A 23762-nucleotide genomic window follows, 5' to 3' on the forward strand; every position below is an offset into this window, starting at 1 on the left:
AGTCCAGCATCACTATCATGAATTGGATTCAATTCGAATTGGGGTTTCTTTTTTGGAGCAAGCAAGGCGGATGGATGAAGCGTTTGCCCTCCCGGTCCGCTCCTGTGCTTCGGCTTTGTAACTCGGAGAAAAAGAAAATAAAATTTGAAGAAAAAAAAACAGGAAGGTCCGGATGAGAGTCAGAGGACATTGAAAACACAACATTGCCCGCCCCAACTCCAGGCGAGTGCGCTTGCGTGGGGCGTAGTTAAAACAAAACGGGAAAGGCGGTGACTGGATCGCGGGATTTTTCCCCCCCCCTACCCTCCCAACATTTTTTATTATGATATCAGATTCGTTTGGCGCTTGAGGAGGAAAGGAGGAGTGGCGAGTGCGGTGGGTGCACAAGACCCGGGCACACTGAGAGCCAAAGCTCGGTCACAGAGGGGAGGGAGCAGCACACGGCCATGACTGAGTGAAAGGAAAGGGGGGAAAAAAATCGCCTCCCTCACCGTCTTGTGTGCAAGAGAGGGAGAACCAAAAAATACACCCACCGACCGGCATCAGCATTTGTCGTTAAAAAAAAATTTGGGTGAAAAAAAAAAGGAGTTTGTTTTTTTAAACCCCCCCCCCTTTCGCAGAAGGAGAGGAAAAGGAACCATTCGCAGGGCGGCTGGAGACGACAATCTTTTTGAGATTTGCCGTCTTATTTTTATTTTAAAAACGAGAATAATCGTTTTGTTTTACAGGCTTTGTGCCGGTGGGAGAAGGAGGAGAGGATTTTTTTTTACCCCTCCGGTGGGTGCACCATGAAGGCGCCTGTCCGCCATGTTATCCTGATGGCCAGGGATTGACTGGATCGTTTCGTTTTTAAAACTAACATATACGTTCGTGTTTGATTGCGCTTTGTTGATAAAAGATTTTTTAGAAAGACTTTCCCGCCGAGTTTGATCCCCCCCCCCCCCCCCCGAGAGGGAGGGAGGAGAGGAGCCGGAGTTTGCAGCCGCCGCCGCTTTTGTGTGTGTTTCTATCCGGTCGGAGCTGCCATGGCCGAGAATGCATATTCATGGTGAGTGAAATTCCCCCCCCCCCCCCCCTGAACCGTACACTTTACTCACTTCGTTTTGATCTTATTTAAAAAAAAAACTGATCTGAACGGTTGGCAATATGAAAGCTGTTCGCCTTGCCCGCTGGGTTTGTTTTGATTGTAGGCCGCAGATGCAGCCTCGGCCTCGCAGTTTGACGGGAGCCGGGTGAAGGAGCGAATGGGATTTATTTGTGCAGAGCCGGTGGCTGGAGGGCGCTATGGTACAGGCTGTATTCCCCCCATTATGCAGAACAGAGGTTGTGAATGCGTGGTTCATTCTAAATGAACACTTAAATATATATTATACATCTGCACATAATATATAGTGTGTATATATATATATATATATATATATATAGTGTTTGTATAAATGTGTGTATATAATAGATCCTGTATATAATAGCTCAGCTTCAGTAACATTTTGATCCTTTGGCCGAATCAATGATTGGTTGACATGGTTTTATTTTATTTTTAAATCAAATTTGTGACAGCCTTTTCTGTGTTGGTGACAGTGGGTGTATGTCAACTTGCAGTTTAGATGCCAACATATGCAGTGCAAATCAAATCTGTGAAAACAATTACTCAGGATATTCGTTATAATTTTAGACTGAATATGTGTGTACGTGTGTGTTTGTTTATACATGATGTATATTCCTTTTGAAATGTTGCACAATTTTTTTAGTACATGGCTGCACTAGTGGTTTTCAGACTGGTATGTTCAGTGCCTAGTCATTGCATTTTTAATCAGCACTGACCATAATGGGTTTAAGGTGTTTGCTTTGTGGGATTGGAGTTTCTTTTTGAAGTGGGAGAGGGATATAGCATTCTGAATATCTCCTGTTGTAAGTAGACTTTTAGTTTAGTTTAGAATCATATTGACAGTGCAGAGCTGACATTTTATTAAGGCAGGATTCACAGAGTAGCATTGATTGCTTGGAGGAGAGGCATGGGGAATTGCACAGACATATGAATAAAATAGCCTTTTGGGTAATTCTCTTTGTAAAGACAAAGGATTTTTTGTTATTGTTTGATCAGACTGATCCAAAAATGTAGATTGAGACAAAGTCAAACTGACCAGTGTATGTATTTTGAGATAATGTACAATAACATGCACAATGATCAATTTTCACGCTTGTGCTCAGTCAGTTAGATTACCTATTTGGGATATTATGCAGCATGATGTTTTGCACTCCACTGAGACTGAATGGGCTGATACTCCTGTTGATGCCACAAATATATCACGGGGAAGATTTCCTTTGTAATGAAATTCTAAATTCTCAGGCACGTTTTACGACTTTGCTATGATTAATGCATAACTAACACATTTAATAATTTGAGCTGCTGTCAAACTCCTTTTTCATCAAGTTACAGGAAGGAATCTACTTTATTGACAGTGCCACATGTGTTCTCCCAACACTGTTCAACATGGTGAAGTATGACTGCGAAATCCGAATAGACAGCAAAGGGATTTATACATTATTTTCACATGGTAATTTTGAGTGGTAAAGTTTGTTTTTGTTTACTATGTACCTGTCTGTTAGCTACAGGGAAAATCATACTTGTAGATTACGCCATATTGTTATTGTTGTCAGTATTTCGCCCTTGGGTTGCATAACTCCTCCCCACCCAAGTTTGGAAGGACAGCATTTGTAATTGAATGCACAATTCAAATGTTGGTGGGATCTATTCTATTGTCATCATTGTGGGACAGACAAGTAATTTCCTACTATCCACAGGCATTCTCAGTTGTTGATCACATCAGATTGTCGAGCAGGGGAAATGCTAGGCCAGGGAGAGGGAGCACTTCCCCAATGATTTGTGGCACCCAAACTGAGCAACAGGTGGTGCCAGCTTAGTCAAGGAAAAACTGAAAAGAGAATTTTACAGCAAGGGAAGGGCAAGGTAAGCTTGAGTGTCTGCTTTTGCTAGATCACCCCAATTCATCATGTTCTCAGTGGTCTTTCTGTTGGTAAACTTTCTAATGGGCCGTTGACAACAATGTGTGGTCAGATTTGTTTTTGTATATTTTGGTAAAATTGTTTCAATTTGTGAAAGGATGCTGCTGAATTAATTTCTAATTCACCAGCCAAAATAATTGACGTTGAAGCCCTTTGATAGCGCCCCTTTTTGTTTAAAAGAAAAATCAATATGTGTATATATATATTTTGGAAAGTGTGCTTCTATGAAGTGATGGTACAGGACATGATACTACATCACAACAGTAACTACATTTATAAACTACTTCATTGTCTGTAAAGTGCTTTGAGAGGTCTCGTAGTAGTAAAAGCTGCAACATAAATCATTGAATGGTTACAGCACAGCAGGAGGCCATTAGGCCCATTGTCTGTGCTGTAAATTATCGACTTTCTTTACCAGTAAACTTTGCTTCTACAGTTTGAACACCTCAATTAGATCACTGCCTTGTGTTTGATGCATGGCAATGGCCTGATTTTGTTGCAGCATGGTCTCCTAATGCCAAACCCAAAGTTATCTAATCCATAAAGGTTGATAAGTAGTTCAGTTTTGTTACCAAGATGGGATGCTGCATTCAAGGTAAAATGTTTGTCTAATTTGCTAGACATTCTATTCCATTGCACAAAACAACATCCATTCACAATTGATGTGATGTTCCTTTATGCGAATCAAGAAAAAAAGGCATTGAACAGATTATTCAGATCTTTAATGTTCACTGGACTAAATGTAGTCTATCATAGAATCAGAGAATTTACAGGGCAGAAGGAGACCATTCAGCCCATCGAGTCTGCACCGGCCCTTGGCAAGAGCATCCCACTTAATCCTAACCTCCACCCTATCCCCATAGCCCATCTAACCTTTTTGGATGCTAAGGGGCAATTTAGCCTGGCCAATCCACCTAACCTGCACGCGGAGGAAACTCGCGGAGACACGGGGAGAAAGTGCAAACTCCCCACAGGCACTCACCCGAGGCCGAAATTGAACCCTGGAGCTGAGGTAGCCGTACTAACCACTGTGCCACCGTGCCGCCCCTAAACGGCTAAATTTCACAGATTACAGCTTTTTAGAGATCAAATTTAATATTTCAGTTTATTAAATGGTTTCTAGTATTTCCATTTGACTTTGAATGTTGTTAAAAATAAAATTCTAATTGAATTCTTGGCAAGCTTGAAATTTTTTAATGATTTGGTTGTGCTGTTTGTATACTTCAGAAGTGTCAATTTCAGTGTAAGGTGTCAATCATCCAGATTTTTTTGGATTCCAGATTGAGGACCCTATTCTTTATCTTGATATTTAATTATATTGTGAAGGATGGAGCTATTGGGTGGGTTAACGATGTTCAGTTGTAATTGGGTGAAACAAAAATAATGAAACATTGAATGTAACAGCAGGAAATGCTTTTTCGTATTTTGGCAGTAAACAAAGCAGAATTAGTTAGTGACTGATATAAATGAGGTAGAAGTTATAACCTGGCTAGAAGGTTTTAACATGCGTAGGTCCCTGAGAATAAATTATTACAAATTGTTGAGACACTAAAGAGGAGTTTTCAGAGTCATTAATGATCGTTAGAAGGAAGTCATTAGGCACTAGTAGATTGGGGACGGGCTACCATAGTGCCCATTTTCAAAAAGAGTGGCGGGACTGAAATAGGCAGCTGACAAACATCAGTCAATTCCATATAAAGTTGTGACTGATCATCATTTGATTTAGATTTATTGTCATGTGTGCCATCTTGATTGTGGTGGTTGGAAGTCAATCATCTCAACTCCAGGACATCACTGCAGGAGTTCCTCAGGATAGTGCCCTATGCCCAACCATTTTCAGTTGCTTCATCAATGACCTCCCTTCCATTATAAGGTCAGAAGTGGGGATGTTTGTGGATGACTGCCCAATGTTTACCATTCATGACTCCTCCGATAATGCAGCAGTCCATGTCCAAATGCAGCAAGACCTGGACAATATCCAGGCTTGGACTGATAAGTGGCAAGTTAAATTCGCGTCACACAAGTACAAGGCAATGACCATCTCCTACAAGAGAGGATCTAACCACTGCCCCTTGACATTCAATGGCATTACCATCACTGAATCCCCACAATTAATCACACTATTTATATGCATACAGAGGACTTTTGGATTCTCTTTTATGTTATCTGTGCATTCTCGTACTTTCGCTTTGCCCCTCATTTCCTTTTTCACTACTCCCCTGAACTTTCTAAATTTTGCCTGGTTCTCACTTCTATTACCAACCTGACATCTGCAGTTGCCCTCTTTATCGCTTGCCACCCAGGGAGATCTGGCTTTGCTGGCACAATCTTTTTTCCTTCTGGAAATGTACTTTGACTGGACATGCATAACCCCTCTTTCAAGACAGTCCATTGTTCCGTTACAGTTTTGCCTGCCAATCTTTGGTTCCAGTTTACCTGGGACAGATCTGTTCCCATCCCACTGAAATTGGCTCTCCTTCAATTATGTATTTTTACTTGAAACTTTTTACTGGACCAGCCATATAAATACTGTGGCTATAAGCGCAATCAAGAAGTTGGGAATTCTGCAGTGAGTAACTCGCTTCCTGAATCCCCAAAACGTGTCCTCCATGTCAGGAGTATGATGGAATGCTATCTGCTTGTATGGATGAGTGTAGATTCAACAATGCTGGAGAAGCTCAACACCATCCAAGATAAAGCAGCCCACCTAATCAGCACACCATCTTGAACATGCAGTTCTTCCATGACCGATGTACAGTGGTAGCAGTATATACCATCTGCAAGATGCATTGTAGTTTTTTAATATGTATATATTTATATATAAAAAAAATTGCTCATTGTTCATTTCCATGGATAAGCTCAACACAATGATTTGGAGATGGGAATTTAATTCCTACTATGGCAACTCGGACATTTAAATTCAATTAATTAAATAAAAGGTTGGAATAAAATGGCTGTTTTCATTTTTTAGGTGACCATAAAACTACCACGTTGTTAAAAACATGTCTGGTTCACCTGTATGACATTTACATGACTCAGACCCACAGCAATGTGGCTGACTCTTAACTGCTTCAGAAACTGCTTAACTAGCTACTGAGGAGCTTTAAAGAAGGCAATTCAGCACCCATCTTCTCGAGGGCAACTAAGGTTGAACAATAAATCCTGGTCATACCAGTGATGCCCACACCCTGTGAATACATTTTAAAGAAAAAAATGCCAGGGTATTATCATTTTAAAAATTCATTAAAGTTCACTTGAGATTTCCGTCCCTAAAAGGCACTGTGGAACCAGATGGGGTTTTACAGTAATCCAGTAGCTTCATGGTCATCATTGGATCTAACTTTTTATTCCTGATTGTGGTTAATTAAAATAGCATTTAATTTTATTTCCTCAATGATTTGATGGGATTTGAACTTGTGTCTCTAGATAGTTAATCAAAGCCACTGGATCACCCGTCCAGCAACATAACTATGCTATCATATTCTTAATAATCACCCAGAGGTTGAGTTCTAATCCCATCTTGATTAGTTGTGAAATTTTGTTGAATGTATTTATATTCGGTAATCCTGTTTCCCAGATTATCTGTTTTACCAATGTCTTCTGGAAAGGGTTTGGTGTATTGCAAATACTATCGTTTTCAGGGTAGCTAGGGATGAGAAATAAATGGGACAGAACTAGTTTGGCCACAACCTGAGAACAATCTTTCAAAATATGCTGTCTCATAGGCCTTGCATTCTCTTAAATATATATCTGATTTTACTTTTTCCTCCTTTTCTCCCCTGACACTAGCTTTTGAATTTTATCTGGTATTAATTTATCTTTTAACTGCTGTTATTTCTCATAAAGCTGATCAATAAAATGTGAATTTGTTCAGAACCGTTTTAGTTCCACATGACTGCCATTTTCTTTTCAAGTATTTTAATTCCTGATTCATTATGTTTTTTTGGGGGGCGGGGGGGGGGGGGAGAAAAAGTTCCGCCAATTTGCTGCCTTCCTTGTACAAATGTGTTTTTTTTTCCGAATATCGTTTACACATTACCAATCTACCTGTTCCAATGCTAAGCTGTATGCTTTCACAACACCTTTTAACATTCATGAATGTGCCTTGTGATTTGGTGACTGGAGTGATACTGTCATTATTTTATTTTGGAAAAACATCTATCTCTCCCTTGTATTCAAGTCTACTATTCGTAACCCCTAACATTACAATTTTAGATAAACTGCATAACTAGGACAAGTAGCTTGGTATTGTTCATATAATAGATTTCAAATCCTCCTTAACTTATTATGCAAAATAGCAGAATTCTGTCAACGTTGTACTCAATAAGTCACCATTATCATGTGTAGTTGCCATGTTCCCATTTATTCAAAGAAGGTCCTTCACATTATGATTCTTCTTGATTTAAAGGAATAACTTTAAACAATCTAAACTGCGTATTTAGGAAAAACAGAATACGTGGGTGTCTCAGTGGTGCAACATTTAAATAACTTAACATAATTAACTGATAAGTACACTTCTACTTTGTGGTCCAGACCACTTAAGTACAGTGATGTCTGCTCTGCTGTGGTTAGGTATACCGTATGTCTGATTTCCAGGCATCATCTATGATGAACTGAGTTTCACTGACTTTGAGTGCGATCCAATGGGCACGCTGCGCTGGAAAAGCAGCTCCTGGTGCAGCATGGTGGATGAAAGCCAGGAAGCCCTGCTCCTGGGATCTACCCAGCTCGCAACGCCTTGAAAGATCGAACGCTATCTCGTGAGACGTTGCGATGTAAATACTGCCTATTGTGGGTGGGATCAAGTTTTGGCAAATCTGCATATTAGAGCGAGACAATAATCTTTATTGTCACAAGTAGACTTGCATTAACACTGCAATGAAGTTACTGTGAAAAGCCCCTAGACTGAGGGAGAATTCAGAATGTCCAATTCACCTAACCAGCACATCTTTCGGGACTTGTGGAAGGAAACCGGAGCACCCGGAGAAAACCGACGCAGACACGGGGAGAATGTACCCACTCCACACAGACAGTGACCCAAGCCGGTATCGAACCTGGGACCCTGGCGCTGTGAAGCAACATGCTAACCATGGTGCTACCGTGCTGCCCACAGTTAGTCTAAATCCACTGTGCAGATTCCCAAGGTACCTGAGACTTTGGGATTCATTCCCTTCACCTCAGAGACACGGGCAAGTGCCGTTTAGCACGTGTCCCCACAAATGGGGATCAGAGGGAACAGCACTCGTGGGGGTCCCACAAGGGATCGGAGGCCCCCAGCTGCATGCCTTTTGGCAGGGTGGTGCCCTGGCACTGCTGGTGCTGGCCTGGGCACCCTGGCAATGTCGGCCAGGGCAATCTGCAATGCCGGCCGGCTTGGGCGCTGTCGGGGTGCTGGGCTGGCACTGCCACCCGGCATGGATGTGGTCGGGGCACCGAGCTGGCATTGCCAGTGGCATGGGCACTGTCAGGTTCGCACTGCCAGGGTGCCCAGGTAACATTTTTTGCACACGCTCAATCTGGATGGGATTGCCTGTTTAAATTTTTTTTAGGGGGGGGGGGGGTGGGTGGTGGTGTTGGCAGGGGGGGGGGGGGGTGGGTGGGTGGTGTGGCAGGTGGTGGAGATCCTCCCATAAGGCGATCGGGTTGTCCGGGGGGGGGGGGCGGCGGCAAGGTCGGGGATCGCTTTAAAAATGGCATCACGATCTTGTTACACTGTACAAAACGGGCCTATATGCTCCAGTCGCTCTTCTCCGTCCAGGCCCCTTGCACAACGTCAGTCGCCATCTGCTAAGCATGCTTGCTACGGGTCTTTGTTCCCATTTGGATGAATCTCTCCCTTTTATATCTCCTCCGACCCCCCCCCCCCCATTTTATCACAAAGCATGGAAAAATGAACTCATTCCTTCAGCAACATTCAAAGTAATTAAGTAGAGATGGCAAGAAATGTAATAGTTGGAATAACTTCAGATTTGAAGGTTGTGCAGGGGGATGATATCTCCCTTTTATTGCTATTGCATACCTCTCCACTGAAGAGAAACTCTGCGAATAATCATGCACATCGCAAAAGATAAATTGTGATAAAACAAGGTTTATAATGTGTCATGCATCAATTTTAATTTAGTAGAATTTTAAAAAATCTAACTTACAATTTGGCTAGGCTCAGCATTGGTACAGTATGGTGCTGGACTATTTACCGCTCTGCTGCTTTTGGGTTTATTCCTGTGTTCCAAGCGAACCTTGACCCCACCTGACCTGGCATGGCTCGATTGCGTGATCCAAAATCTGGCACAATCTTGGTCCCGGGATTTGTGGTTTTGAGACACTAGTATACTGAACACCAAATGTAAATTAAAAATCTGCCAATGTCTTGCTTAACAAATGGAAAATCTTTTTCCATCTCCACAGTTTTGTTGCTCTGCAATCTACAAAATAGCCATGTTGTCAGGCAATTTCATATGTAACAATATTGAACTAGGACATTAGAACCTCTTCTAAATGCACAATATTTTAACGAGCACTCTTGTCTGTTCCTTTTAAAGGAAAGCTCCAAAAGGGAACTCCTGGTCAAATAAAGAAGCAGCTCAACTTTGCATAAGTAGGGTAGAAAAATCTGTTCTTAGTTTCTAACTTTATTCACTGGTATGTCAGTGTTTGGGAGATATGGGAGTCACAGTCTACCAATGATTTGGGTTTCCTTTTAAATTGAAACTGGTGTACATATTTTCTTTGCGGATTTTACCGTGGTCTATGTGTAGTAATCTAAACTTTCTTTATCGTGTAGCGCTGGAGACCAAACCAAACTGGTGCAACTTTGTGAAATTTACTCTGCTTTTCATTTATTTATTAGATTTAAAATAAATTTTTTCCTAAACTTAAACTATTTTCCCTACTTAATTCTTGGAGTTCCTCATGAAATTAGATCATGGGCTGGATTCTCCAAAAATGGGGCTATGTCCCCACGCCAGCGTAAAAACTTCAGAGGACTCTCATTGGAATTCCTTTTTAATTGTTGAGCAAAGACATGTGAAAGCATATGATACAGAATGCAGCCATTTGGTCCATTTATGCCTGTGCTAGCTCACCCAAGAGCTATTCAAAGAGTCACAGATCTGTATTTTGCCCCCATAACCCTGCAAATGTTTCCTCTTCCAAGTATTTATCAAATTTCTTCTTTAAAGTTGCAATTGAATCTGCCTCCACCACCTTTCCAAACAGCAGATTCTAGATAATCGTTCACTTGTGTTACGTTTTTTCCCCTCGTGTCACCTCTGGTATTTTTATCAATTACCATAAATCTATGTCCTTTGGTTACTGATCCGTCAGCCAAGAGAAAGTAATTCTCCTTATTTGTTCTATCAAAGCCCTTTGTGATTTTGAGCACCAGTATCAAATCTCCCCTTTCTCTGCTTGAAAACGAACAACCTCAGCATTTTCCACAATTGCTCTAATTGCTGGTGAGAATTCTGAAGAAATGGTATTTTTAGTTTCTAAAATAAATTTACGCTTTGTCAACCTGGCACACAATTTCCAGCAGTCTTGCCTGCGAGTCATAGTTGGGGTTCAAGCCTCACTACTGAATCACATGCAGGTCGAGGCATACCTTTCAGCATAGTCTTTCAATGAGATGTTAAAACACAGTTGGGTATAAAATATCCTGCAGTCCTAATCATAGAAAAGCATGACATTCTCTTGGTGTTCTAGTTAATATTTTCCCTTGACCAATGGCAGCAAACAAGATTATCACTTCATTCATTGACTTACCATTTATGGGTTCTTGATGTGCACAAAATTGATGTGCATTTTAAAAAAACCTTTCTGTCTGTACACAAGTCTAAATAAAAATGGTTAAAACACTACTTGGATTATTTTAAAGTAAAAAAAGATACTGGTTCAATTGTTTCCCTCTGCTCTCCTTTCTTGCTTGAGCTTACATTGGTGCCATTTTAATTCTAGGCACCTAAGCTTGTGCTCTTCTCTTTGTACAGGTAAATCTGAATCCCTTATCCCCAAGCAGTCTTGTTGACCCAATTTTCATGGTTGGGAAAGTCTGCTGTTGTGGTAAAGTGCCATATTTAGCATTAGGGGCACCAGTCACCCAGTCTTTTAATTTAAGCAAGAGACTACGAGTTTGGGAAACTTCTAATATTGGTACTGACAGTATCTTGCACCATCAGACAAACTGCTAAACAAATTTGAAACTTTTTCTGGTCTTGTATTAAACCTTCACCTTAAATATAGGGTGGAGATTAAAAGCAGACATATATGCAGGGGTATTATTCCGAGACCATGCCAAACATGGAATTATCCATTGTTTTAAAATCCAGAGACATTTTAAGATCCCAAGAATTTTAGTGAAAATTCTTAATCTAGAGATTCCATGTATTATGAGTGCAATCTACAGTTCCCACCTTTTGCCTCCAATCATTATATTCTCTCCTTTCTCCCACTCTACTCTTGCCCTGTACCTGTAGTAAATCTAAAAGTTATTTATTTTACTCGGTAAAAGTGGAACCCTTTACCATCCTGTTTTGAATCCAATCTTGGTATCACATAGTAACTGCTTCCTGATTAATCTTTCTTTTGAACTTGATGACCTACACTAGAAGTCTTTAATTTCTCAATGTGTAAATATAAAGACATCCAAGAAATTACCTGCTTGAATGAAAGACTGTCCTGACCTCAACCAAGTCCGTTGTCTCTTGTGAAGAAGGCATACATAGGTCTCCATGTTGGTGATAACATCTTTTTGTGAAAATAGAAATAAACATCAGTGTGTTCTTTGTATTATTTTTCACAATTTTTTTAAATCGGCGAGTTCCCAGCGTATGTTACCTGTTGACAAGAGTAAGAAGTCTACATGGCACAGCCCAGACGCTCTCACTCGTCAAATGACTTCAGAGCTAATCTCGAGGACCTCTGGGAGAACCATCATTCAGTTTTTCTCTCACTCCCTATTGGTCCTCCATGTTGTCCTTTTCCCTGAAATTTATATTGCCTTTATCACACAATTTATTTTTTAGAAAATATTTTATTGAAACATTTGTAATTTTCACAATTTAACATGTTGACATTTCTAAAACAACCGCGCGGGTCGATGCACAAAATACCCCCTAAAAGAACAATAAACCATGTCCCCCGCTTCTCCCACCCTGTCCCCAGTTACCCATATACTAAGCTCCCTGTCTTATTTAACATTACCCTGCCTCATGTTTTCCTCTCTTTCTCCCCCCCCCCCCTTACTTCTGACGTTCAAATTTTGTTAAAGAAAGCGATGAACGGCTGCCAACTCCAGGCGAATCCTTGTATTGATCTTCTCCGAGTGAACTTGATTTTCTCCAGACTGAGAACCCCTACCATATAGCTGACCCACACTCCTGACTTCGGGGGCTCCGAGTCTGTCTATTTCAGCAAGATCCGTCTCTGTGCCACCAGGGAGGAGAAGACCAGGATATCGCCCCCCCCCCCCCCACCCCCCCTCGTCCCGGATCCTCCGACACTCCAAATATTGCCAATTCTGGACTCTTGAGTTAGTTACCCTACCTTCCAGGACTTCTGACGTAACATCTGCAAATCCCTGCCAGAATTCCCTTTATCACAACATTTTATGCACATTACAATTGTATGAGTTGCTCCAGATATCTTGCATTTGCATCAGGTTAAATACATACAGTTGTGGCAAAGCAGTTTTTAACAAGAACGTTCACCATTTATTTTCATGCATTAAAAACAGAGCCAAGAAATAGTAGTTTACATGAGTGCCAACGGGACTTTTAGTAGCACATTGGTTAGCATTGGTGCTTCACAGCTCCAGGGTCCCAGGTTCGATTCCCGGCTTGGGTCACTGTCTGCACGTTTTCCCTGTGTCTGCGTGGGTTTCCTCCAGTTGCTCCGGATTTCCTCCCACAAGTCCCGAAAGACATGCCGTTAGGTAATTTGGACATTCTAAATTCTCCCTCCGTGTACTCGAACAGGCGGCGGAATGTGGTGATGAAGGGCTTTTCACAGTTATTTCATTGCAGTGTTAATGTAAGCCTACTTGTGACAAAGATTATTATTATAGAATGTATTGTTTCTCCTACTATAGCTTTGTGAATGAGGGCCCTGTTTAGAATTCAGAAATATGTTTGAGTTAAGTCTTCTACTATTAGCATTGAAGCAACTTGATGTTTTAGATCATAAAACCTGAGCATATTCTTCTTGCTTGCAGAGATCTGAGTGCATGTCGCTTCTAGCAAGTGTAAATGAGCTATGTTACGAGCTGCACTGATTTATCTTAAACTGGTTGCTACTGTAGCTGTTAGAGCACTTGAGTTGTTCAGAAGTGCTGCCTAATTGCAGCAAACACTTGTGCGTTGTTTGAATTACCTGGAAGAATGGAGAACTTAAAATTCCCTTTCTTCATTGCAAATCATCGACAAATCAGAATCAACATGCCATCTAATCAATACCCCCTTTCTCCTGTAGTTTAAATTGTTGTGATTATTTGAAATTTAGCATTCCTGGTTAGTCCTGATGAAAAACTTTGGTGGTATGTCTTCAAGAAGAAATATTACTTTAATACTGTGGAATTCTTGGTGCTGTGGCGTTCATAACATTTATATCGAAGGTTTTGTTCAAATAGCTTCACGCCGTCAGCCATGCCGACTCAAACGACAGCCCTTCAAGGAATTTGCATTCCACCAGTTCTGGTTTTTGTGCACCCTCATTTTACTTCTACCATTCATAGAAACTCTTTGAGTCTGCAATTGACTCTCCGAAAGAACACTCTACCCAGATCCATTCCCCTGCCCTATCCTTGTAACCTAACCGTCATATCCCTGGGCACTAAGGGGAAATTTGGCAGTGCAAATCCTCCTAACCATTGATGACTGTGCCTTAATCATCCAGATCCAAAGAATGTGGGTTCTTCTCTGAACCTCTGCTTCTCTCTCCTTTTGAGACAATCCTTAAAATCCACCCTTTTTTGCACAAGCTTTTGTCATCTGAACTAATATTTCCTTCTGACTCTGTATATATTTGTTTGTTTGCACTCCAGTAGCTTTGGGAACCCTCATCAGTGCAAAGGAGTGCCAACTGCTTCAATATCTGTGAATTATAATTATTTTTAATTTCAAACCTTCCTCAACAACTGTGCATGAACCTGCAAACCAATATGAACACTACCTTGTTCCCTTCAATTGCCTACTTGAAGCACAAACAGGGCTGCTGTCATCAATGAAGATTGTTTATTTTGTCTTTGTCAACGCTGATATCTCAGCGGAAATGTGAAAAATGTTATTATCTTATTTCCATTATAGCTGACGGCAACTTGGACTTTAGGGACATCACTGTTGGGTTATGAAGGAAAAAAAATCCAGTTACTATATTTGTTTTAAATTTGAGAGAATTTTTTCAGCTCCCCTTTCCTTGCAGGCCAGGAATTTATGTAATGTTCCTATTAGTTATCCGTTTGTCCCCACAGATTAACTTCTCAGTTGCTTGAAAACAATTTTTTCGCTTGACGGAGTACTTTCATCAGACTTTGATCATTTTGACTTTTTAGGGAGTAATTTAAGTATCTGTAGTAAATAGGCTGGCAGAGAGTAAAAGGAGGAAGCTTATCAACCCACCAAAGCTGTGTGTGCTTTCCTATTCTTGAGATGCTTGGACAACCTATAGCAAGCATCTCAAAGCCCTGGAGAAGTATAAGATCTTCCAAATCTAGTTGCAAGAAAGGCAGTTCAATGGTGTCTGCTCTCAAGCCAACATACCCAGCATTGAGGCGTTAATCATTCCGAACCAGCTCCGCTGGGTGGAACATGTCGTTCCTATGTCAGACTTGCAAAGCACGACAGGAGACTCCAGGAGGACAACAGAAACGTTTTAGGGACGTCTTCAAAATGTCCTGAAGAGATCGAACATTCCTGTCAATTCATGGGAGTCATAAGAGGTCTGCAGCACAGAAAAGGATCTTTGACCCATTGTGTCTGTGCCAGTCAAAAGCGGCCACCTCCCATCGCCTTGTATGCCTTGGCATTACAAGTGCACATCTAAATACTTCTTAAATGTTATGTGAGTCTCTGCCTCCACCACCCTTCCAGGCAGTGAGTTCCAGACTCCTACCACTCTTGGGGTGAAACGTTTTCCCTCACTCCTCCTGCCCTTTTTAAATCTATATGCCCCATGGTCATTGACCCCCTCCACCAAGGGGAAACATTTCTTTGTGTATACGCTGTGCCTCTCATAATTTTATAAATCTCAATCATGCCCTCCTCAGTTTGCTCTGCTCCAAAGAAAACAACCCCAGCCTATCCAATCTCTCTTCATATCTAAACCTCTCCACCCAGGCATCAATAACGATTTGTACATCCTGGTAAATCTCCTCTGCACCCTTTCCAATGTTATCACATCCTTCCTATAAAGTGGATTCCAAAACTGCACACAGTATCTAGCTGTGGCCTAACCAATGTTTTATACAGTTACAGCATAATCTCCCTGCTCTTAAACTCTCTGCCTCGGCTAATGAAGGCAATTATACCATATGTCTTAACCAATGTATCTACCTGCCCTGCTACCTTAGGTCCAGTGTACATGCACACCAAGGTCCCTCTGATTCTCGGTGCTTCCCAGGGTCCTGCCGTGCCTGGTTTGTCCTGCCCAAGTGCATCATCTTACACTTACCAGGATTGAATTCCATTTGCCACTGATCAGCCTGTCTATGTCCTCCTGTAATCTAAGGCTATCCTAACTATTTACCACACCACTAAGTTTCGTATCATCCGTGAACTTACTGATCAACCCTCCTACATTCAAGTCTAAATCATTTACATAAACCACAAACAACAGGGGCCCCAACATTGATCCCTGCGGAACTCCACAGGATATCGGCTTCTAGTCAGAAAAACACTCCTCAACCATTACACTCTGCTTTCTGCCACTCAGCCAATTCTGGATCCAGTTTGCCAAATTTCCTTGGATTCATGGACTCTTACCTTTTGCATCAGTCTCCCATGTGGGACCTTGTCGAAGGCAGGCTAAAGTCCAAATAGACTATGTCAAATGTATTGCCCTCATCTACACACCTGGTCACCTCAGTCAAGTTGGTCAGACATGACCTCCCCTTGACTAAACCATGCTGACTGTTCTTGATTAATCCCTGCCTCTCCAAATGCAGATTAATCCTGTCTTTCAGAATTGCATCCAATAGTCTCCCCACCATTGAGGTTAAACCGACTGGCCTGTAGTTTCCTGGTTTATCCGTTCTACCCTAATGGTACCATATTGGCTATCCTCCGGCCCTCCAGCACCTTTCCCGTGACCAGAGAGGAATTGAAAATTATTGCCAGCGGTGCCTCACTTAGCAGCCTGGGATGCATTTCATGTGACCCTGGAAATTTGTCTACTTTTAAACCTGCCAGGCCACTCAGAACCTCCTCTATGTCTATGTTGCTTTCTTTAATTTTATCACAGTTCTTTTCCCTGATTTCTATAGCCACACCAGCCCTTTTACGAGTGAACACTGACACAAAGTATTCATTTAGAACTCTACCTACGTCTTCTGGCTCCACACATACATTACCACTGTGGTCCTTAATGGACCTACTCTTTCCCTAGTTATCCTTTTACTCTTAATGTACTTGCAAAATAACTTAGAATTCTCCAGCCACGCATTCATCTGGACTAGCATCCTATTTCTGTACTCAGTAGTACGTGGTACTGGAAGTAATCCAAAGATTACTACCTTCTGGGACCTGTTTTTTAATCTACTTCCTAGCTCCCTAAATTCTGCTTGCAGGACCTCATCCTTTTTTCTGCCTAGGTTTGGGTTAGAGTCTGTGGTTTGTGACCGACCGAAGTGGAGTTCATTTGGGAAGGCACAAACACTTTGAGCAACTTCAAGGTCATGGAGATGCGGAGTCAAGTTGTCAGAGAGCACACAAACCTCAACAGCTCATTTACTTAGTCTTTAGTACGTATCTGTCATGCTTGTGGCAGAATCTGCAGGTTGCTTGCACGTTGGGTTCGGAAATGACTGATAAACCCATTGAAACAGAGTGGAAACAAGTTATCCTCCACTCTGAAGGATTGCCTCAGAAGAAGGAATATGTCTCCCAATATGTTCAAATTGGTATGTTGAGAATTAATTATTTTACAAGTGTGATACAATAACTTTGTAACCAGTTCTGCCACTGCCAGATTTTGTGTCTTTTTAGTGTAATACAAATATCATGACAAGATGATGTGGCATTGCCCTTGCTGGATTTCACTCTTACCTTTCCAGTCACAGTCAAAGAATCCACTGAAATACTTCCTCTGCTTCCCCCACATTCTGCCTCTGGAGTTCCTCAAGAATCTGTTTTGGTTCCGTTCCTCTTTCTCATTTGCATGCTGTCCCTCAGACGATATAATTACATGTCAGGTTCCACATGCAAGCTGATCAAACCCAGCTCCATCTCCACTATCTCTGCTCTTGAACCTACCACTGCTTCAGTGCTGTCTGATTACGTCCTCAACATCCAAGTCTGGATGAAGGGCAATTTTATCCAGTTAAATGTTGGAAAGACCAAAGTCATTGTCTTCCGTACCCGCCACAAACTCTGATCCCTTGTGACCAATTCCGTTCATCAGTCTGAGACAGAATGTTCAAATCTTGTACTTTGAGCTGGGCTTCTGATCCCATAATCCACTCCATCACACAGTCTGTCTAATTCCACTTTAATATTATCGCTAGTTTCCACTCGTACTGCACGGTACCTACTGCTGAAACCATAATTCATGCTTTCAAGACTTACTCCAATAATAAACCATATTCTGGCTATACTCTGGGTCTGGTAGTATCTATGGGGAGAGAAACAAAATTAACATTTCAGATCTCTGACCTTTCATTACAATGCGACTGTTCCAATGTTCTTGTGGCTGGTGTCTCACCTTCATAAATTTGAGCTTATCCAAAACTCTGCTGCTTTTATTCTAACGCACACCAAATCCTACTTGCCTGTCAACCTTGTATTACTCGCTGACATGCGTATCATTCTAGTAAAATGGGGAAATATAACTGAGGGTTTTGTTTCCTGATATGAAAGTGACAATTTGTAATATTTGAATAACTTTTGTCTGGATTGCTGGATGAACTTTTAATTCTGCCCTGTGACATTAAGTGCAATCTCTGGCTTTTGGATGTCCGTTTTCTATTGAGAGCAGTAGACAAACACTTTGTGAGCAGGCAAAATCAAGAATGTAGTCACTTTTTTTCTTGTTACAAATTTAGAGTACCCAATTGTTTTTTTTCCCCCAATTAAGGGACAATTTAGCGTGGCCAATCCACCTACCCTGCACATCTCTTTTGGGTTGTGGGGGTGAGACCCGCGTAGAACACAGGGAGAATGTGCAAACTCCATACCGACTGTGACCAGGGGCTGGGATCGAACCCAGGTCCTCGGCGTCATGAGGCAGAATGCTAACTACTGTGCCGCTTTATGTGATGCTCATGATCTCTTTGCAACTGTTATGTTGCTTTTTAAATTATGTTTCTGTTGAGTGTCAAATCTTGCTGCTAACAGTGCTAAAGTAGACTCAGCAACTTGCTTGCTTCGCCCCTGCAGTTACTTCAGTTGCATTCCTAACTGCTATTTGGAGTGGGATTCCTGCAGTGACCATGTGGGGAAATTAATAGACCTGCAATAGAGGTGAAAGCTGTTTGCCGCTGTTGTTTGGGTGGGGTTTAGGAATCAGTGGACTTCTAGGGTGGACAGAAAAGTGGCAAATTGAGTTCAGCCTGAAAATGTATGAGGTAAAGCATTTGGGGAGGACAGACAAGGCAAGAGAAAACACAATAAATGGAAGGATTTTAAGAAGTACAGAGGAACTGTTTTTATACTAGATTCTATTTTTCTCCCCATAAATTAGTGGCTGATGTATGGGATAAAAGCCTTTGATCTAAATGTCTACAGCTCTTTGAAGATAGTAAAAGTAGAAAAGGTAGTCAGAAGTCATAGGGTATATTTTCCTTCATTGGCTGAGACCTGGAGTATAAGAGCAGGGAAGTTACGCAAGAACCATCTAGCACACTAGTTGGACTGCAGCTAGAGTACGACATATAGTTCTGGTCATTGCATCACAGGACTCGTATGATTGCACTAGAGAGGGAACAGAAGAGATTTGTGAGGATGTTGAAACGAATGAAGAATTCTGGGTGTGAGAAAAGAATGGATAGGCTGGTTATTCTGTTGGAATGGAGAAGGCAGAGGGGAAATTTAATTGAGGAGTATAAGGAGACAAGAATGGATGGGAAGGAGCTATTTTTCTTTCACAGGAAGGTCAATAACCAGGTGACCTAGGTTTAAAGTAATGGGCAGAAAGATTTAGTGGGAAGAGGTTGAGTAATGTTTTCACCCAGAGGGTGGTGGGAATCTGGAACTCGCTGACTTGAAGGTGGGAGACAGAAACCTTAATTGCATTTTAAAAAAAAATCTGAATATACACTGGAGGTATCATGTATGACACAGAACGAGCGATGGAAGGTGGGATTAGACTGGATAGGTCTTTTTCAGCTAACCTGGGCAAATGGGCCAAGTTGCCGCCTCCTGTAGTACAAATCGTTCTAGGTTTTTATGCTTTTATCCCATATATCAGCCACTAATTTATGCAGAGAAAAATAGAATCCAGTACAAAGACAAAACAAAATGATTTCAAATCTATTTCAAGTATAACTCCTAAAACATAAAGAGCTGGTGCAGTGCATAGCTCTGACAGCATTTTGAATTGGATCTTGGCAGGTTGATTTACAAGGGCTCTGTCTGTACTTTGAACATTTTTTAACTTCTCAGCACTGGTGGAATTGCTAGCTTTGAGATAGATACCAATTATTTTTTCAAATAAGCTAGATGTCGTATAGCCACGTGCATCATCAAAGCTCCCTTTCTGTATTGGTTGGCAATTCTTCATGAATTTGAGATCAATAGGGGATGAGAGTTTCCATGTCATTAAAAAAAAAGATGCCCTGCCAGAACAAGCAAGTTTACACCTTCCATACAAGCCTGTTTTTGGATGACGCTGGGCAGTGTTTTGTTGCTATTGGATCCTGTTCCGGATAATAAATTGGTAATGTTCAAATAACCTTTGAAATGAAGTTATTCATTCTTGGTGTGACGTATTAGCAGAAACCATTTCTGTCAACATACGAGGCTTGTAATTCAATCTTTTAGCAGATCAGTCCCCTGGGTGCATTATCTCAAATGATGGCTAGTGTCTCAAAATAGCCATTGGACACACATACTGATTTAAGTGCTGAAATTCTGATCTTTTTGCACACCAAGACCCTAGGATCTGGATTTCCCTCCCTAGAGCTCTCTGCCTCGCCACCCCTCTTGTCTCTTTGGTTAGATCACACTTTTGGCAACTTGTATGCTGTACTCTTTATTATAAAAAGAATATAAAGGATGATACCAGAAATGCATGGGTATACATAATGGGAAAGTATTGATAGGTTGGTTATCCTCTTGGGGAGGAAAGTAGCTTGAGGCAATATCTTGGAGGTATTAAGATTGTGAAATCTTGAGTGACTCTAGAGATTATAGAAGCATAGAATCCCAACAGTGAAGGAGGCAATTCGGCCCATCAAGTCTGCACCGACCCTCTGAAAGAGCATACGGCCTAGGCCCACTCCCCTGACCTATCCCTGTAATCGCATCTAACCTGGACGCTAAGAGGTAATTTAGCTTGGCCAATCCACCTAACCTGCACATTTTTGGATTGTGGGAGAACGTACAAACTCCACGTAGACAGTGACCCAAGGCCCCGGAATCAACCCTGGGTCCCTGGTGCTATGAGACAGCAGTTCTAACCGCTGTGCAACCGTGCCGCCTCTTTGTGGTCCCTCTTGTGGGGAAGGGCAAAACTAGAGGTCATCATTTTAAGATGGTCACCGAGAAGTCCAATAAGGAATCCAAAAGAAACTTTTTCATCCAAAGAATAGTAATGATGTGGAACTTATTCCCACAGGGAGTGCTTGTTGTGAAGAGCTTTAAGGGAAAACTAGACAAGTATATGTATGAGAATGGAATAGATGGTTACGATAAATTTAGATGAGGAAAGATGGAAAGAGACCAGAATGGAGCATAAACACTGGCATGGATTGGTTTGTAGGAATGGCCTGCGTAAGATGCTCTGTAAAATCTACTTGCCTGAATAAGGATTTGATTTTGCCTAATATCTCCATGTGATAAGATGTCCAATTTTGTTTGATAACGCTCCTGTGAATTGCTGTGGGACGTTTTACTACTTGAGCTTGATATTCTGGTGTAGGTACCTACTTATTATTTGCAATATTCATTTTATACAAGTTTGGAGTGTGTTGCATTTAATACTCTTCTGCTGGACCTTCTGTTAAAACGTGTGTGCAAAAGAAATCTTGATGTTGAACCTTAAAGTCAGACCTGTATAAGGCTATTTAAATTTTGTAAAAATATGGCATTCTAATCCTCTATCTTCCCTATCTTGCTTCTGTTCTTGATGACTGTGTACTCGCTGAGCTAGTCTATTGCTGGCTGGCTGATCATTTAAAAAAAAAATATATATATATATATATATATTTATTAAGAATTTTGAACCGAATTTTCAACCATATAAACACGCCCCCCCCCCCCCCCCCCGTAACAAAAAAGAAGAAAAAACTCGCATCGCAAGACATAAACGTGGCAAATCAATATGATACAGAACTTTGTACATTGGATTCCTCCCGTACATAGCAGTTTTCCGGATCGTTTATCTTCTTGCTCAGATGCCCCCCCGGAGAACCCCTCCTTCCCTATCCCTCCCTCTTCCCCCTCCCCTGGGTTGCTGCTGCTGTCGACCGAACTCCATCTAACGCTCTGCGAGATAGTCTAGGAACGGTTGCCACCGCCTGGAGAACCCCTGCACAGACCCTCTCAAGGCAAACTTTATCCTTTCCAACCTGAGAAACCCTGCCATATCATTTATCCGGGCTTCGCATCTTTCCACACTAACAAGATCCTTCGCCAGGCTACCAGGGACGCAAAGGCCAGAATGCCGGCCTCTTTCGCCTCCTGCACTCCCGGCTCGTCCGCTACTCCAAATAGTGCTAGCCCCCAGCTTGGCTTGACCTGGACTTTCACCACCTTAGATACTGTTCTCGCAACTCCCCTCCAGAACCCATCCAGTGCCGGGCAAGACCAAAATATATGGACATGGTTCGCCGGGCTTCCTGGGCACCTCCCACATCTGTCCTCCACCGCAAAGAACCTACTCAGCCTCGCCCCTGTCATATGTGCTCTATGAACCACCTTAAATTGTATCAGGCTAAGCCTGGCACACGAGGAAGAGGAATTAACCCTACTTAGGGCGTCAGCCCATAGCCCCATCTCAATCTCCTCCCCCAGCTCCTCTTCCCATTTACCCTTCAGCTCCTCTACCAAAGCCTCCCCCTCTTCTTTCATCTCCTGGTATATCGCCGACACCTTGCCCTTGCCGACTCATATGCCCGAAATCACCCTGTCTTGAATCCCCTGTGCCGGGAGCATTGGGAATTCCCTCACCTGCCGCCTCACAAACGCCCTCACTTGCATGTACCTGAAGGCATTTCCCGGGGGTAGTCCAAATTTCTCCTCCAGCGCCCCTAAGCTTGCAAACTTCCCATCGATGAACAGGTCCCCCATTCTTCTTGTTTAAAAAAAAAAAAAAAAAAAAAATTTTTATTAAAGGTTTTCATAAAATATCAATAACAAAATGAGAAAGAAAAAAGAACCCAACAGGGTTAAGTACAAAACACAATCTAAAAAAGCAACCCCCCCCCCGTAACTGAATAATAAATTCACATTAACACCCTGACTTAAGACAACAGGTGTATACACCCCCTCAGACCCTTCCAGTGTAACTAACATAAACAAAAATAAAGTAACCCCCCCCCGAGCTGCTGCTGCCATTGACCAATGTCTAGCGTTCTGCCAGAAAGTCTAAGAACGGTTGCCACCGCCTAAAGAACCCTTGTACCGACCCTCTCAAGGCGAATTTCACCCCCTCCAATTTAATGAACCCTGCCATATTGCTGATCCAGGATTCCACGCTTGGGGGCCTCGCATCTTTCCACTGAAGGAGAATCCTTCGCCGGGCTACCAGGGACGCAAAGGCCAGAATTCCGGCCTCTTTCGCCTCCTGCACTCCCGGCTCCTCTGCCACCCCAAATATTGCAAGCCCCCAGCCCGGTTTGACCCTGGATCCTACCACCCTCGACACCATCCTCGCTACGCCCTTCCAAAATTCCTGCAGCGCTGGGCATGCCCAGAACATATGGGTGTGATTTGCTGGGCTCCCTGAGCACCTAACACACCTGTCCTCACCCCCAAAGAACCTGCTCATCCTTGTCCCGGTCATGTGTGCCCTGTGCAGCACCACAAACTGTATGAGGCTGAGCCTCGCGCATGAGGAAGAGTTCACCCTCCCTAGGGCATCTGCCCACGTCCCCTCTTCGATCTCCTCTCCCAACTCCTCCTCCCACTTACCTTTCAACTCCACCACCGAGGCCTCCTCCTCCTCCTGCATCACTTCGTAAGTTTCCGAGATCTTCCCCACTCCCACCCACCCCCCCCGAGAGCACCCTGTCCTGTACTGTGTGTGGCAGTAGCCGTGGGAATTCCACCACCTGCCGTCTGGCAAACGGCCTTACCTGTAAGTACCTGAAGGTGTTCCCCGGGGGGAGCCCGTACTTCTCCAGCTCACCCAAGCTCGCGAACTTCCCGTCCACA

The 23762-nt window shown here is 42.4% G+C and overlaps 1 protein-coding gene across 2 annotated transcripts in view; it reads left to right on the plus strand.

Annotated features, from left to right (window-relative positions):
• Nucleotides 1-262: 262 nt before the first annotated feature.
• Nucleotides 263-23762, plus strand: part of sppl3 (signal peptide peptidase 3) — a 247765-nt gene continuing 224265 nt past the window's right edge. For both annotated transcript variants that reach the window (XM_072497308.1, XM_072497328.1), the window contains exon 1: nucleotides 263-1048. In XM_072497308.1, the coding sequence (XP_072353409.1) occupies nucleotides 1026-1048 (23 nt within the window). In that variant the 5' untranslated portion in view covers nucleotides 263-1025. The remainder of the gene's footprint in view (nucleotides 1049-23762) is intronic.

The sequence above is a fragment of the Scyliorhinus torazame genome, chromosome 1 (genome assembly GCF_047496885.1).
Source record: "Scyliorhinus torazame isolate Kashiwa2021f chromosome 1, sScyTor2.1, whole genome shotgun sequence".
NCBI classification, from domain to species: domain Eukaryota; kingdom Metazoa; phylum Chordata; class Chondrichthyes; order Carcharhiniformes; family Scyliorhinidae; genus Scyliorhinus; species Scyliorhinus torazame.